Source organism: Vombatus ursinus, unplaced genomic scaffold, assembly GCF_900497805.2.
Source record: "Vombatus ursinus unplaced genomic scaffold, bare-nosed wombat genome assembly UNPS02014168.1, whole genome shotgun sequence".
Lineage (NCBI taxonomy): Eukaryota > Metazoa > Chordata > Mammalia > Diprotodontia > Vombatidae > Vombatus > Vombatus ursinus.
Genome location: NW_020953946.1, coordinates 2,163,589 through 2,180,542, shown reverse-complemented (window position 1 = coordinate 2,180,542; position 16,954 = coordinate 2,163,589). Strand labels below are relative to the sequence as shown.

At 34.3% G+C, this 16,954-nt stretch overlaps 1 protein-coding gene across 2 annotated transcripts in view; it reads right to left on the bottom strand.

Annotated features, from left to right (window-relative positions):
* The window catches only part of PPP2R3B (protein phosphatase 2 regulatory subunit B''beta), a 113,095-nt gene that overhangs the window by 38,994 nt on the left and 57,147 nt on the right, over window positions 1-16,954 (bottom strand). For both annotated transcript variants that reach the window (XM_027859458.1, XM_027859459.1), the window contains exons 5-8: window positions 12,510-12,584; window positions 8,330-8,416; window positions 6,639-6,795; window positions 2,394-2,442 (exon numbers count right to left, since the gene is read on the bottom strand). In XM_027859458.1, coding sequence (XP_027715259.1) covers window positions 2,394-2,442; window positions 6,639-6,795; window positions 8,330-8,416; window positions 12,510-12,584 — 368 coding nt within the window. The remainder of the gene's footprint in view (window positions 1-2,393; window positions 2,443-6,638; window positions 6,796-8,329; window positions 8,417-12,509; window positions 12,585-16,954) is intronic.

Here is a 16,954-nt window from a genome sequence, read left to right as displayed (position 1 = left end):
AGAACATACAGGCACTGAAACAGAAAGCAGCATCATAGGCCCCAGTGGAAACAATCAGGCAAATAGACCCAATCAACAGTGTGTAGTGTTATTAGCCCCAATAGAATTGGGTACCAATAGGAGCCCCAGAGAAGCAGAACAGGCAACAGTTCTGGCTGCGGCAACAACAGGTAGGAAAGTGGGAAGTATTGTTACTTTCAAAGGCAGAAGCAAAGGTAGTGCTGCAGGCCTCAGCAGCAGCAAAATGCATAGTGATGTGAGCCCCAGAAGAATAGGCACTGCATGGAGAGTAGCTTGAGTAGGACTATCGACTATCATAGCTCCTTACCTAGTTTTATCTGGAACTGATAAAGCCCCTCAACAGTGCTGTCACTATATTACCCAAAGCTCAACAGAAAACTCCTTCTCATGGAAAGGTTGGTAGACAAAGGCATTAACTGTTGGGCAGTCCCTTACTTTCTAATGATAAGGGGGTGAGGGTAGACTAGGAGTAGTGACTGGTTTTTTAGGCCTGACATATATTTCTGACCAGCAAACACTGATGGCAAATACAGAAGCAAGAGAGTTGCACTCAACTGAATCAATTATATATCCTCGTTAAATATACTTTTCATGCTATTCCTACGTAAATGTTTTTGTTAGCTGCAAAATAGTCTACGAACATCTATGTTTTTTCCCAGTCTCAAACCTGAACCATTTACTGCTGTGAGAGAGACTTGGCTCACAAGAGATATTAACTACCTATTGCTGGACCACTGAAATATAGTAAAAATTACAATATGACCTAGATAAATTTGAGATTCAGTGTCATACCAAATTACCAAAAGATTACTTTGTAGAAGGAAAATTACAGAATTCACTGGGAAAAAGAAAAGGACAGGAATCCAAATGGAAATAGGAAATAATGGAAAAAAATGAGAAGAGGGTCTAGCAGTACCAGATCTCAAACTATACTACAAAGCAATAATCTTTAAAACTATTTGGTACTGGTTAAAAGATAGAAAAATTGATCACTGGAACTGATTAGGACCCTAAGACACAGAAACAATGGAACATAGCAGCACAATGTCCAATAAACCAAAGGATGCCAACTACTGGCATAAGGACTCAATATTCAATAAAAACTGCTGGGAAAGCAGTTTGGGCAGAAATTGGGTTTAAACCAACATATCACACCATATAATACAGTGAGCGCCAAATGGATAAAAGACCTATATATGAAAGGTCATATAAACAAATCAGAGGAACAAGTAAGGAGGTACCTTTTCTAACTACGGATAGGAGAAGAATTCTTGATCAAAGAATAGGGAGGTTCACAGGAGATAAAAAGGTCAATTTTGATTACACGAAAACTGAAAAGTTTTGGCATAAATAATTTGGCATAAAAGAGCCATAACCTAAGTGTTAAACTGATATGGAAAACTGTTCTCAAAAGAAGAAAGCCAACTATCAACAACCACATGACAAAATGCTCAAACAAAATAATAATATGAAAACACAAATTAAAACAATTCTGAGGTTCCACTTCCAAAAATGACCGAAAGAGAGAGAGAGAGAGAGAGAGAGAGAGAGAAAGAAATAACAATTGTTAAAGGGGATGTGGAAGGACATGTACATTAATGCTCTGTTGCTGGAGTGTGAAGAAGTCCAGCCATTCTGAAAAGCTATTTGGAATTACATGTAGAATTATTATTCCACGTTGTAATTACAACAACAAAAAGTCACTGAACTGTGCATACCCTTCAACCCAGTGAAACCACTACTAGGTAAAGAGATCAAATAAAGAGGGAAAGAACTTATGTGTACAAATATATACCAGCATTTTGTTCTTTGTGTTTTTTTGGTAGGTGGCTGCAGTCGGGGAGACTTGGGGAGGTATGTATGGGAAAGGAAGAAAAGAGTGTCAATAAATCTTAAGAAAAAAAAAAAAAACTGATGCGAACAGAAGGAAATCCAGTGGGGAAAAATGGTGGCACTACTGGGTTAAATTTTAATCATACCCAAAAAATCTACAGTGGTAGCTTTCTCTCATTGGCATAAATAAGAGAGTTGCGAAAATAACTGAGTTTAGGTTAGGGTAAGGTAACAAAGTAGTAGTAAAATTATTTATTTGTTACGAAAGATCACAGATATCTTTAGAGGTAATAAATGTACTCTAACAGATCTCGTCTTTTTAATCTGACACTTTTCAAAAACAAATTTGGAAAAAAAATTCCACCTACTTACAAAAAAGCTTATATTAAGTTCCCTTATGTATTCCACACCAAAAAATTAAAAAATTTTATTAACAGTAAATTATTAAGAATTTGAAAGTTATGTACCTTTAAAAAGAAAACCTGAAGTACCTGAAACTACAGAATTAAATATTAAAAGCTAAAACACACTAGACTTACCTTGTTACAGCTCCTGAGAATATTCTCTCAATCATCCTACTGGATATAGCTGTAAAAAAATAAGTTAATTTATAATTTTCGGCTACATCATAAGTTTTCAGAAAGCAATTGATTATGATGATGATATTGTTTTAGAACTTTACATATTACATTTTGAAAGATAAGAAAATTAAGGCTAAAAGTTTACTGCCTGCTTCTCTGCTGCTACAGTCATCAGTCTTCTTATTAGAACCATTTTACAGTGTGGAGACTAGTTCAGAGATTTTAAGTGACTTGATCAAAGTCACATAGTAAGTGGTATGTATTGGGTTTAAAATCAGTTTTTCTAAATCTTCATCAATTTTTTTCTATTGTACTATTTGTAAGGTAAAATAGTATAGATCGCAGTTTTAACAGCCTACACTATGAAGTTAAGTAGGTAGCAAAAAGAATAGAGTGCAGGAAGATTAAAATTCAGATCTGCCTCAGACATTTACTATCTCTGTGACCCTGGGCAAGTCATTCTGTATGGGCGAAGGTTTGCCTCAGTTTCCTCATCTGTAAAATAAAAATGGCAACATTTTACCTCCCAGGGTTGTTGAGAGGATAAAATGAGATAGTATTTTAAAGTGCTTTGCAAACATTAAAATCCTATAAAAATGCTATTATTATTGCATTTCTTTTTAAATTTAATTTTTATTTTTTAAAACTGTTTTGCTTAAAAAACTTAAATTTCAATTAAATGTTTCATACCAATTGCTTAATCTCTCTCTCTCAAAGTTCTAATTAAGACTCTTTGCTCATTCATTCTCATTCACTTTTTCTCTTAGATGGTTATAGCTAGTAAGTATTCCCTTTTTTTCCTTATTTACATTAGTTCATTAAAATTCCCTCCAGATTTCTTTGTATTTCTCACACTTATCAGTCCTAACTGAATTACAATATTTAATCATATTAATTTATTCAGCTACACTTACTTAACTGCCTATTGCTAGACATTTAGGATGGAATTTTTTTGTTTTGTATTTACATATAATGTAGCCATGAGAATTTTTGAATGGATAGGCTTTGTTTTTTCATAATACTATTGGGGTAAATTCCCCCCAAATGAAATAATTGGCTGCTATTGGCCCATATTAATTCTGATTTTTTTTTTAAAAGACAATTTTCCACTGTCGTTTATTCTGGGTCATTATAGAAAACAGAGAGATTTGCTGTCACACTTTTCTGAGAACTTGATGAAAAGCTTTTAAAAATCAGGAAAAAAACAAAAAGAGAAATTAATGAGATATTATTCATAATTATTTAATATAATCATTAAACATAATTCAAACGTTGGGGAAATGCATAATAATGGAATTCTACCATCACAGGAAACCAACACAACTCTTCTAAGAGGTAATTATTGAAGTTCCTTCACTAATAGCTAAGGAATCAGCTAAGTACTAAGCATTCAGAAGATTGTGTGGACTCCCTTAATTCTTCAGGATTAATTTCATGGGAGATACTGTGAAGCTAGAGAAATTTTATCTTAGTAGGAGAGTATATTTTATAGGTTCAATAAAAAAGTTACAAATTGTGAGAAATGTTGCTATACAAATAAAAGACTACACTACAAACAATATTTATTCATTCACAAATATTTACTTATGTAAATCTGGCACCATGTGCCAGATTCAGTCTTCGTCTCATACAGAACACAGTCTACTAGGGGAAATAACATATATATGGGTGCCTAAAATACAAGGTACAAAGTAAAAGTACAATGGGAGATGAGATACAAAGTAATTTTGGCATTCAGATGTGGGAGTATATTTGAAGTTTAATTTTAATATTCAGAATCTTAAATTTGCATTAAAATATATGATAATGCATATAAATCAGTATACATAATTTTTTATAAAACTAAAGTTGTTTCAAAGGAGTTTATAGCATTTTGACAAATGTTACATGAAAAAAGGTTTTTTAAAAGTGTATTTAAGAAATCATCCCATGAAGCTGGATTTATAATAGAGGCATGCTAGCAAATGTTTAATAACTAGCTCTCTGAAAAAAATGTACACTTAACACACTTTTAAGGTTAACATACATTATTGACATTTTTCTATCTCTTTCTTAAGTCTAGACAATCAATAAACTATAAATCAAACCATGATTTGTAGCATTTGCCAGTTTAAAATAGTGTGAGCTAGAGCTAGCATTAACTCTAGGTGTACTTGGACTCACAGGATCCTAGATTTAGGGCTGCAGTGACTTAAAAGGTAATTTAGTCTAACTGCTTCAGTTTACAGATAAGGAAACTGAGGTGCAGAGAGGTTAAGTGACTTGCTCAAGGTCACAAAGATGTAAAATCAAAGAACCAGGATTTGTACTCAGGTTTGAAGACTCTAAAGCTAGGATTTTTTCCCATATACCACACTGCCTCTGCTCATTTTAAAGAAATCTAAGTAACTTTGGGAAGATTGCTATACCTCTCTGGGCTTTGGTTTCCTCATCTATAAAATGAATGGATGCAGTAAGTGATTACTAATGTTCTTTTTAGTTCTAACAGGCTATGGTATGTGGAAAATCTAAATTTACACAAAAAATAAATCACAATTATTGCTTTAATGAAGATTCCAATATGATTCTTGTCTTTAATTTAAATTTCAAGCTTCTCTAGAGAGTCTAAAATATGATTTGACATACACACAATTGTTTCAGGAATGCATTACACTGCAAAAATTAAAATAAAATGAATTGTTAAAATTCAATGATATGGAAGGTAAAATACCTCCCCCCCCAAAAAATAAAAAGATGTTTCGGCTACAGTCTGATTCAACAACCATTACTAAGTGTCTACTACATGGGAGACACTCCAATATGTGAATATAAGAATGCATATTTTATTTAAAACTATAATTAATTATTATAACATGATCCTGGAATGAATGTAACCATAGACTCAAATACCTGGTACAGGCAAATTTAAAAAAAAAAAATTCTCTCCAAATATCGCATGGGTTAAGAATATCCAAGCTGTTTGGTGACAGAAGCTAAAACATAAGTGAGTTGTAGATCATATAACATTGATATCCCTGAAAAAGCTCCCTGGATAATTCTGTGTTTTTTCTTTTGAGAACTCCCTTGCAGATGGAAACTGGAAATATTTTAAATGTCCAACAACAGGTGAATGGTTGAATAAATTAATCTACTGGAATGCTATATTGCAATTATGACTGACAGGTAAAAGGAATACAAATTTGCGTGTGTTGGACATCCAGTAATATTCTATGCCAATCTGCCACAGCAACAAAGTCTAAGAGAAAGTATTCAATAAGTAACTTTTTGGAACAGACCAGACTGAGAAATGAACTATCTATGATAAGAAATTAGAAGACTAGATTGGAAATAATAGGAAAAGAAGGTATGAAGAATTTGGGAATGAGTAGAATAAACAGAAGGATAAGAAACTAGGAAACTTTAAGTGAAAGACACTGGTGAATGGTTAAGTCTTAGAAAATAAGATCAGCTTGGAAGAGCTAAACAGGGTGATATATATGCTGAAGGAAGAAGACTTTTTTGAAGAAAGGACTTCTATAGGCAAAGACTCAGTGTAATGGGGGAAATGAGGTTAATTTAAAAAAAAAAATATCTAAGAGTAGAGGACCTCAAGCCCCAGATAAAATAAATACTTGGTTTCTCCAATAACTGAGAGAGTTAATACTAACTGAGCCTTGGAAAAGTGAATTAACAAAAAAGGTAGGAATTAACCAAGGACAGGAAAAAGAAAAGACAAACGTCTCGAAGTGAGTTAAATAAGAAAGATAAGAATAATACTAATGAATGTTTTGTGTCAGGACAACTTAAACTTGTAATGTGAAACTGTGAATACAACTACAATTTACTAGATTTGTAAACAGTTTGTACTCTGAATTTTTTAAGTACAGTAAAATGGTAACACTGTTTATACATTTTAATAATATCGTCTATGTGCTGTATTATAATATATGCTTTTGGGATTGTATACCATAGGAGAAACAAAAGGAGCTATGAATTCTAGAAAATCTAGTGTTTGGAGAAGATATTTCCATAGCAGGTTTACTATAAAACTCAGAGCAGAAGCAATGCAAAATTACCTAAGTAAACAATAATGGAATCATGATAGGAAGTCTCTTTTTAGGATTTGTCCTGGATTGTGTTTGCCATACAAACGCAGTGACTTGCCACAGCATACAAAGTGTGAATACTGTATGACTATATTTACAGATCTGCTATTTGTCTTACCATGGTCATTATGTCGGGCTAAGTCCTTTGGATCAATAAAAAGATCATGGTCAGTGTCTAGTTCCCAAAATTTACAATAAATGACATAAAAATGTTCATAAGAGAAGTACTCTGTCAACTGGTTAATATCAGCTTCTTCTTCCAATAGTGCAACATTCTGTTGAGGAAAAAATAATCCATTAAGACATCTGGCAAGGGAGTTCTCAGAAAAAAAAAAAACCAAGTAAACAACCACATGAAAAAACGTTCAAAATCTTTAATAATTGGAGAAATGAAACAACTCCAAGATTCTTCAATGATATTCATCAAATCAGCAAAGAAAATTCAATGCTGGGGCAGCTATTGTAAAGCAAAAACATTATTCTGCTGTTGGAACTTAAATTTGTTCAGTCTTTTTGGAAAGTAATATGGAACCATTTATTCAGCAGGAGTTATATACTTTTTGATTCAGTAATCAGACTATAGGGACAGTATTCCAAAGAGATTATTGTTAATTTCCCATTGATAGGGGGAAAAAAGGAATTCTCTGAAATATTTCTTGCAGCTTTATTTTTAACAGCAAAAAACTGGAAGTAGGCTGTATTTCCAATGATTGGGGAATGGTTGGACAAATTATCACATGAATTTAAAGGAACACTGTTGCAGTATCAGAAATGATCATGAAGAATTTAAAGAAGTATCTGAATTCTTAAAAGATGAAAACAGAGAAAAGAACATTATACACACTGTCAACTATGCAATTAATAGCAACAAGTTAAGTGTTATATCCATGTTAAATATAGAGAAAAAAAGGAAACAAAGGATCATAAAAAGGACAATGCAGATGCCACATTCTTCAAGTTGAGGTCGAAAAATGATAAGCAAATTTACAGATACATGTACAATCGGTTAGAGTCTCTTTTGGGGGGAAGTCAATTTTGTATACTCCAGCTAGGATGGGTCATGATGTTCATCACCGCTAACCCTCCATGCCTTTGGACTGGCTGTCCACGATGCGTGTGATGCTTCTCCTTACTTTTGCCTGTTTCCTTTTTACTTAGGGACACTGTAGAAGGTATTTCTGGATTCCCTGAGCCTACTAGGGTCTTCTCCTCTGAGATTATCTTCTTTGAGAGCAAGGACTGTTTGACTTCTGCCTTTGTATCTCCATGGCAGGTGTACTCTAGGCACAGTGTCTGGCACACAGTAAGGACAATAATTGATTGATGACTGGGTTCTTTTATGTTCTTGATTATATATTTTAGTACTTGCACTTGTCAAGGTAAACGAACATAGAATTTATATAACCTGAATTTTTTTAAGCTGAAAGATACTTGTGGCCCCTGATAACAGATGAGATTAAATCTGAATCTCAAAGAGTTTTGGCATAGCATTTACTTTAACAAGAAACTAAACTTTTGTATTTGAAAATTCTGAGAACTAAAAAATAGTTTAGTTAGCTAAGATTGCTTGATTTTGAACTCTAAAAGAGTCTGTCTTGGCATCCAATACAAAATAATAAATGATTAACCTGAATTGCTACTTTAGTATTTTAAAAGATGGTGATATGAAACAGCTGCCATTAATTTCCATGAAAAAATTTACAGATTTAAAATTGATAGCAGTACAAAATTCTATAGGCTTTAAGATATCAATAAGTTTTCTGAATTAGTAGAAACTACATTTATTATCCTCATAAAAAGGAAATATACCTGTAAAAAACTGCTTTTTCTCAGTTCAGTACAAGTGATTCTTCCAGACCAGGACCTATTTACTGTATAAAAAATCCGCTGTATAACCTGCAACAAGTAACAATAATTGTGTTAAGCTGAATGAGCATTGCTGTATTTTGATTAAAATGGGCTGTCTTTAAAAACTGGAAGAATCATGTAAGTAGGATTTTTAAAAATCTAGATCTCAGATAATGGTACAGTACTTATATTGACCTTCTGTTCTTCTGTAACCATTTAACTTGTTTTAAGGTCTCTATAAAACATAGGTATAAACATGCATTCTCTTTAATATTTGCATGTAAATAAAAAATGTTGCTAAATATAACCACAAGAACTAAGAAATGCTCACATATCTTACCTTGTGACTTTAGTACTAAGATCAAAAGTTCTTATAAGATGGTTATTGCTGTTTTATTCACAAGACAATGTAGTAGAGTTAAAAAACAAAACTTCCAGTTGCATGACAAGAAAATCTGGTATTGATCTGAACCTTGAAGCTGACTGACAAACATATTTTAAAAAAAAAAAAGTTCCTGTAGAAATTAAATTTACTTCAGTTTTTACAGTAAGGGGGTAAAATAATTCCTAACTTGCAGTGCCATAATTTTCTAACTGGCTTAGGCCTTAGAACATGTTATCCACATGTCATTATGTCATTTAGCTATTTTAAGACCTAAAAAAGATGTAACAATGTTGCCAATTGAGACAATATCTTTATCTTTAAAATCTAGGTTATAAAAGCAATAGGAAATGTGTAAATTAATTTTAGTCTCATGTTGCATTGTTTATGCAGTTGAATAAGAACTGATCATATGTGATATCAACACATATTTATAGTGCTCTAAGGTTTATGATATCCATCCTAGGTAACAGGACATAAAGGAACATCACAAATAATAGGCTTTGTAAGCTATAGAAAATAAAAGAAGCCGAAGACTGGATGAAAAGCACCTGTGGTGAATAGGAAGCAAAGGTCAATAAATGACAATGATGATGATGACAATAATGGCAATAATAATAATAAGGAACCACCTATAAAAAGAAGTCCTAAATATACATTCCATAAAGCCTTTAAAATGCTGATTTATGTGTTTTAATGGAGAAAGGAATGTTGTTAAATTAAGGCATCTTACTTTAACTCATAGTGTCAGCTCATTTACCTTCTTCTGCTTCTCCTGTGCTGAGAGGGAATGTATATTAAAACAGTCAAAAGCAGAAGAGAGAAGAAATCATCATCAAAAAGTCTAACTACACTGGAAGTAGTACTTTAAAAACTAGGAATTTATTGAGTTTAATTATGTGTTTATGTAACAATATTTATTCATCTTCCAAACATTTCTAAAGGCTAAGTAGCCATGAGCATTTTCCTTCCTTTTTCACTACTGTGGTTTGGGCTTTCCCTCCCCTCCATATTCCACTTCAGTCTGGGGCTACTCTGTCTTTCTAGTACCTACTGTTTACCTCACTCTAGTGCCATTACATGGCAGACTTTATGAAGGAAATACAAAGGAGGAACATGAAAAATTCCCCATAGCTATTCCTCTTTCTTTCTACTACCAGAATCTGAACCCCAATCCCAGTGCTGGCAATGGACTCTTCAGCAACTTTCTTGGCCTATCTCAGCCCAGAAAGGGTACTGCCTACCTCCTTCCAAAATGCCTGTGATTCCTGACCCCATACTACCCCTTTTCTAACTCCTATGAGAGGATATCCCAGATAGCACAAGTTTGGGTATTCTGAAATGGAGATTAATCTTACTTTATCTTATATATCCAAAGATCCACCATAATCACCTATGTGTACCTTTGTCCTTTGTTATATTACATGGGGAGAAAAAAAAGAAAGCACATACGGGAGGTATTCTTTTCATCACATATATTTTCCACTGCCACTAGCAGTAAAAGACAAGAGGAAACTTCAAAAGTGTTATGTGTTTACTTTGGAACCAGAAGGGTAGGGGGGTAAAGCTATGAAACCTCCTGTCTTGAAGGTGGGGGTGGAGGTTGCAATATCGTGATAGAAACAAGAAACAGTAACAGTGGAAAGTCCCCTTCTTGAGACCCATAGCAAAACAGAAGGGGAAGAAAGAGAACTGGACTGAAATAACTCAGCATCCTAGTATCCCCAAGGGTTTACACTACAGACGCCCTGCTCACCACCCAGCTTATGACTCTCAGTTTCTTCATCATGCCTCAGCTGCATTCTCATCCTGGAACTTTCCTCAACACCTGAAGCCTTCTTCTGGAACATTTCTCTGCCATGCTAGCCCCTTTCTTCCACTGATGAGTTCCTTCCACAGCTTCCATTTTTGAGGATGGGCCCTGGGTGGCCATGCTTCATTTTTCTCCTAGTCGTGTTTATAACTCTCCAAACTTTGCTATCATGCTCCCAAAAGGATACCTATTCCTCCCTGTCCTCACCTTTCTTTTCTCCCTTTTATGTATTATCTTCCCCCATTAGAATGTAAGCTCCCTGACATCAGGGGCTGTCTTTCTTTTTACTTGTATTTGTACTCTCCATGCTTAGCACCGTAACTAGCAATGAATAGTGCTTAATAGATGCTCATTGCCTGAAACCTTCATTCTTGCCTATTACTCTCTTCCTCAGTTCCTTCTCCTCACCTCCTGAACCTTCAAACATGGCCATCACCAGTGAATTTAGGGATAGCCCTTGTTCCCACTGCCAGGCAATGTGGAGGTAGAAAGAATGAATTATGGAATACTCCACATTGGGGGTTGAACTGGTTAGGGAGAGAGTGTGGGGGAGGGTAAGGGCAATGGGTATGTTACTGGCATTTCAAGTTGAAATTCAAAACATTTTCTCACAGAAACAACATTATATGAGAAGGTTAGGTTCTATGGTATTATTAGTACAATACTATGTTATGAAAACATTATGGCTTTTGTGGGTTGGCTTAGGAATCTAACCACCATTTATAATATTATTTCCCTGGGGAAATACATTTCAAATTCCAATAAACTTAAAAGTGAACTTTTGGAATACAATCCTGTTTTTGTAGAATAATTGCATATTAAAATATATTCAGTTGGTAGCTATTTGCTAGCTATCAGCTCCCACATAAATCACCTTTTTTATTTTGTGGGGAGACATTACTTTACTGACATAAAAAAGTACATCACAGCTTATGTGCCCAATATCTTGTACTTTCACCATATTTGACTGTAATAAAGCTACTACACCAGAAATGAGGTAGAACTAATGGGAGCTAGTATGAAACTTAATTATGAAACTGATGAATCGCCTAAATCAAGATCTTAGTTGAAAGATGGCCAAAAGGACTGTAACTTATTTCCAAATGTCAGATTTCATGAATTCAGTAGAGGGTAGAATTCTCATGGTCAGTAGGACTGCATCTGGATTAGAGGTTAGGCAAACTGTCAAGGCATCTTCACATTAAAATCATCGTATTACATAGAACTGAATGAGAACTCACAGGCTGTCAAATTGAACTCTATTTTACAGATAAGGAAACTTAGGTTCATAGAGCATAAGTGACTTGACCAAAGTCACACAATATAAGTAGCAGAGCTAGTTTTCAAATCCAGGTTCTCAGACTCCAGATCCAGTGTTCTTTTCACTATGCCATGCTTTCTTTCAAAATTAGAAGTAGTCAAAAACAGTTTAGAAACTAAATTTTTCTAAACAGGAAAACCACAAATTACTAAATAAACTAGATTAACAAGAATAGATTGTCAATTATAATTTGTGCTCTGAAATAACACATTAATAGTTTTAATATACATTTACTCATCACACACCAGAAATTGAGATTTTATCTTGATATTCTGAAAACCACACTAAAAGAAAAGTACTTGAATTTGCCAAGTCTTTGTCTTGCATAGGAAATACAGTTTAACTCAAATTAAGGGCATTTTCCTACTCATTTCATAAAACAAGATGTTTCAAGTCTTAGTGCAGTTTTAACCTTTAATAGCTTAAACTGCACTAAGACTTCTGGGACAACCTATAAGTAGCATTCAATTTTAAGTCCTACAAAGCTCAGCACCTAAAAATTAAGGTTAGGAGGTTCTTGCCTTTGAAAGTCTTATTTCCTTCATAATTTCTTTATAATTGTTTTACATGATGATACTGAATACTAAATGGAAAAATGTTAATTTTTCATACAAAAAATACTTACTGTGGTAATATAACGAGAATGAAATTCAGATGCTTCCTTTAAAAATGATAAACCAGGATGAGTATTTACTATATCCTATATAAAAAGAAAAAGAGTTAATGTGTACCTAGGAGATTCATGGAATGCATATTCTATAATTTATTTTAATGATGAAATTAATCAAACTCCTAACATCATAGGAACTTTTTTATATAAAAAATGTCAGTCTCATAGGTCTTTATATTTATTCACTCAATCATTTATTAATGCCTAGTATTGAGAATTCATTTTGTTACATAGTGAGGGAGATACAAAGACAAATGAGACCATCCTTATTCTCATGTAGTCTATAATCTATCAGACAAAATTCCCTGTATATTTACAGAATCAATTTTCATTAATTCAATAAACATTTATTGAACTCCTACTTTAATGTGCAAGGTACTGTATTAAGTGCCAGGAATACAAAGACAAAAATGAAAGCCTCTTACCTCAAGAAGATTACATTCTACTGGGGGAACATGTAAATAAACACAGAATAACCATGTGACTATTCTTTAGAAGACTTTGAAATTAACAGATGATCTCACTTATGTGGCTATTCCCTCCAATGATTCAAATCACAATTCATCCACATTTTTTCACCTTGTACAATTCTTATCTATGTCCTCCTGCAAATCGTCCAGTAGCTCCTTATGACTTCTAGGGTCAAATATGAATCCTCTATTTGGTTTTTAAAGTCTTTCATAACCTGACCCCTCCTTATCCTTCTAGTCTTCTTATAACTTATTAACCTCAATGTACTACAATCCAGTGACACTGACCTCTTTGCCCTTTATCATACTTGATGCTCCATCTCCCAACTGCATTTTCACTGGTTATCTTTCATGCTTGGAATACTCTCCTTTGTCACCTATACTCCTAGCTTCCCCCACTAGCCTTCAAGTCTCAGCTAAAAACCCATCTTCTGGAAAGAAACTTTTCTTAATCCTTCTTAGTGCTAGTGCCTACTGAGCTTATCTCCAATTTATCTTGGAGACATATCCTCTTTATCCATGAGTGGATTGTGAATTCCTTAAGGGGTTTCTTTGTATCCCCCGTGCATAGCACAAAGCTTGGGATAGGCTCTGAATAAATACTTACTGACCTGACCTGACTTGACTCAAAGGTTAGTTTTTGTTGAAAAAAGAAGGTTGGGTCCCTAAAAACAATGTATAGTTCCCAAAAGCAAAAAAGCCTTCTCTCCTACTGTTCATTTAAGATACACATACTGATAGATCAGCACTATGGGATTGTCCATCCAATTATATATCATTGTCTGTAAAACAAAGATTCTTCATATGCTTTTTCTTATGTGGATAGTTAAAGAACATTCTTTCTAATGATTCTGGATCTTATTTAGAAGGATCTGCAATATTCTGGGGTTTAATTTCAATTGGCATGTCACCCACAAACAGGAACACTTGGAGTGTCTCACCATCTATAGAGAATCCATCATCATTTTGTGCTGGATACCTTCTATGACTGTTGCAAACACCTTTAGTAAGCATACATGTCCCTGTTTCAGACATTCTTCTTATGAAATTCTACTGAAGATTTTTATGTCAGTTTTATGTGTGCATGGGAGAAACTTCATTAAATGAGAGCTTTTAAGATAGTCCTTTGCGCTACCAAATCAAATGCTTTTTATTGTCAACAAGCAATAAACGAGAGTAGAATATTGTTTTTTCTACATGTATCTGCTAATTGTATGACTTTAAAGAATCAAGACAATGTTTGCAAAGGCCTGCCTGCTCCGTTCTCATGCTTTCATTAAGAAATATCTAAATGAAGGTCTAGATTATTATCATAATTATTTTTGTAGAGATAAGAATGCAGGTATATAGTTTGGTATTGAGATGTGGACATTTCCTGTCCACATCTTTTTTTACCATCCTGTCTTTCATAAAATTTGAGAATCAATACCAACATATCATAAAAATTGAGGTTATCTCCAGCACAGACCTTATAGATACTCGGTTCAGTCCAGTTTTTTTTCTCATCTGTTTTTTCTTAAATGTCACTTCTACTTCCTTATATGGTGGGGGGTTCCGTTGTTGATAGAGAAAAGAGTTTGTCACAGAAATGTTTGCAGATCATTTCCATTTTTCATCTGTTCACTGTCTTGTCTTCAGGTTTTATCCTTAAAAACCCTTGGAATGATTTTGTTTAATTGGGTCTCTCATCAAGCTTTCTGTAAACTTGCCTTTCCCTCCATTCTTTTTCATTTTTTTTAATGAGATATTTCCCATGATTTTTCCTCCACCTTCTGCAAATTTTTAAAATGAGCTTGTATCCTAAAATGGTATTGCCTTTGGCTGCCACATCCCCCCAGTTGGCAAGGAGGTCAAGTGTTTGCTGTTTGCAAAACTTCAATTGTTAGGTTTTCTTTTTTCTTTGAGACAATCAATTTACATTGCTTGAAATTCCTTGATGGTGATATTCTCTGTCAATGTCTGTTTCTTTATTCACTTCCCATTTTCAGTGTCAAAAACTTGTTTAAATAGAACAGGATGGCAATGCTTCAACTGCATGACACATGTAGTTTTGATTTTTCTTTTAATCTGGCATTTGATTTTGATCTTTGTCCTACAACAAGTAGATGATCTGATTGTACACAACTGTTCAGAAATTATTTTCACATAGGTAACCATGTAGGTATTTGGTCTATTAAAATATAATTGATTTAATTTTTATGTTATTTCACATTTGCCATGTTGATTGCTTCTCAATTTTCTTAAAGGATGTTTTGATGATATATAGGTATGAGGTTTCTCTATAATTCAAGGAGTTCTTAACTTGGGGAACTCTCCCCCCTTAAGGGTCTGTGGATAGACTGCAGGGGGTCTATGAATTCAGATGCGAGAAAAACGATATCTTTAACTTCCAACTAAAATTTAACATTTCCTTCAGTTATGAAAGTAGGCACAGTAATCTAAGTCTTCACAGGGTTACCAAAGGGGTCCATGATGAGACACAAAAAAGGTTAAAAACTCCTTGTGTAATATGTAATCCTTTCCATTTGTTACTCCTGAACGTTTTCCAACATACTTTTTGTTACCCTCTTCTAGGTCTACCTTCTCTTTTCTTTTCAATAAATTCCTATTGGTTTCTTTTGGTTTTATATCACAAAAATTTGTCCTAGAATCCCTCCCCTTCCCAGAGAGCAATCCCATACAACAAAGAATACTTTAAAAAAAAAGGGTAAAAGAAGAGAAAGAACAGGGAAAAAGTCAACAAAATTGATCAATAAGTGAAAAAAATCTGAAAATATATGCAACATCTGTGAACCTCCCACCTTTGTCAAACAACTGAGTGAGGACATCTTCTCTTTTCTCTTCTTTGCAGGACATTATGGCCATCTTTTCAATGAAGTCTCTGAGTCTATGTTACATTTGGAGAGAATTATCAAGTTTTTTGTATGCCTTCACACTTGCCAAGAGATGTCACATGAGCTGGAATTATCTCTATGGTCTGTCCAAGGCCTTTTTCTCCCTCTATGCTATGTTTATAGCTTAGTGATGCCGTTGTTGTTGTTCAGTCGTGTCTTGACTTTTTGTGACCCCGTGGACCACAGCAGGCCAGGTCCTTCTATTCCCCACTATCTCTCCAAGGTCATGTTCATTGTTTCAATGACACTATCTATCCATCTCATCCTCTATTGTCCCCTTTTCCTTTTGCCTCCAATCTTTCACAACATCAGAGTCTTTTCCAATGAGTCCCATCTTCTCATTATGTGGCCAAAGTATTTAAGCTTCAGCATTTGATCTGCCAGTGAACAGTCTGAATTAATTTCTTTTAAGTACTGACTGATTTAAAATATATAGAGAACTGAATCAAATTTATAAGAATACAGGTAATTCCCCAATTGATAAATGGTAAAAGGATATGAACAGGCAGTTTTCAGAAGAAGAAACTAAAGCTAAAAAATGTTCTAAATCACTATTGATTAGAGAAATGCAAATCAAAATGACTCTCAGGTACCACATCACACCTATCAGACTGGCTAACATGACAAAACAGGACAATGATAACTGTTGGAGAAAATGTGGGAAAATTGAAACACTAATGCATTGTTGGTGGAGTTGTGAACTGATCCAACCATTTTGGAGAGCAATTTGGAACTACACCCAAATGGCTATAAAACCTTTAACCCAGCAATACCACTTCTAGATCTGTATGTCAAAGAGATCATACAAATGGGAAAAGGACTCGCATCTAGAAAAATATTTATAGGGGCAGCTAGGTGGCACAGTGGATAGAGCACCGGCCCGGAAGTCAGGAGGTCCTGCGTTCAAATCCGGCCTCAGACTAAACACTTGAGACATACTAGCTGTGTGACTTTGGGCAAGTCATTTAACCCCAACTGCCCTACCAAAAAAAAAAAAAAAATTATAGCAGCTCTTTTTTGTGGTGGCCAAAAGTTG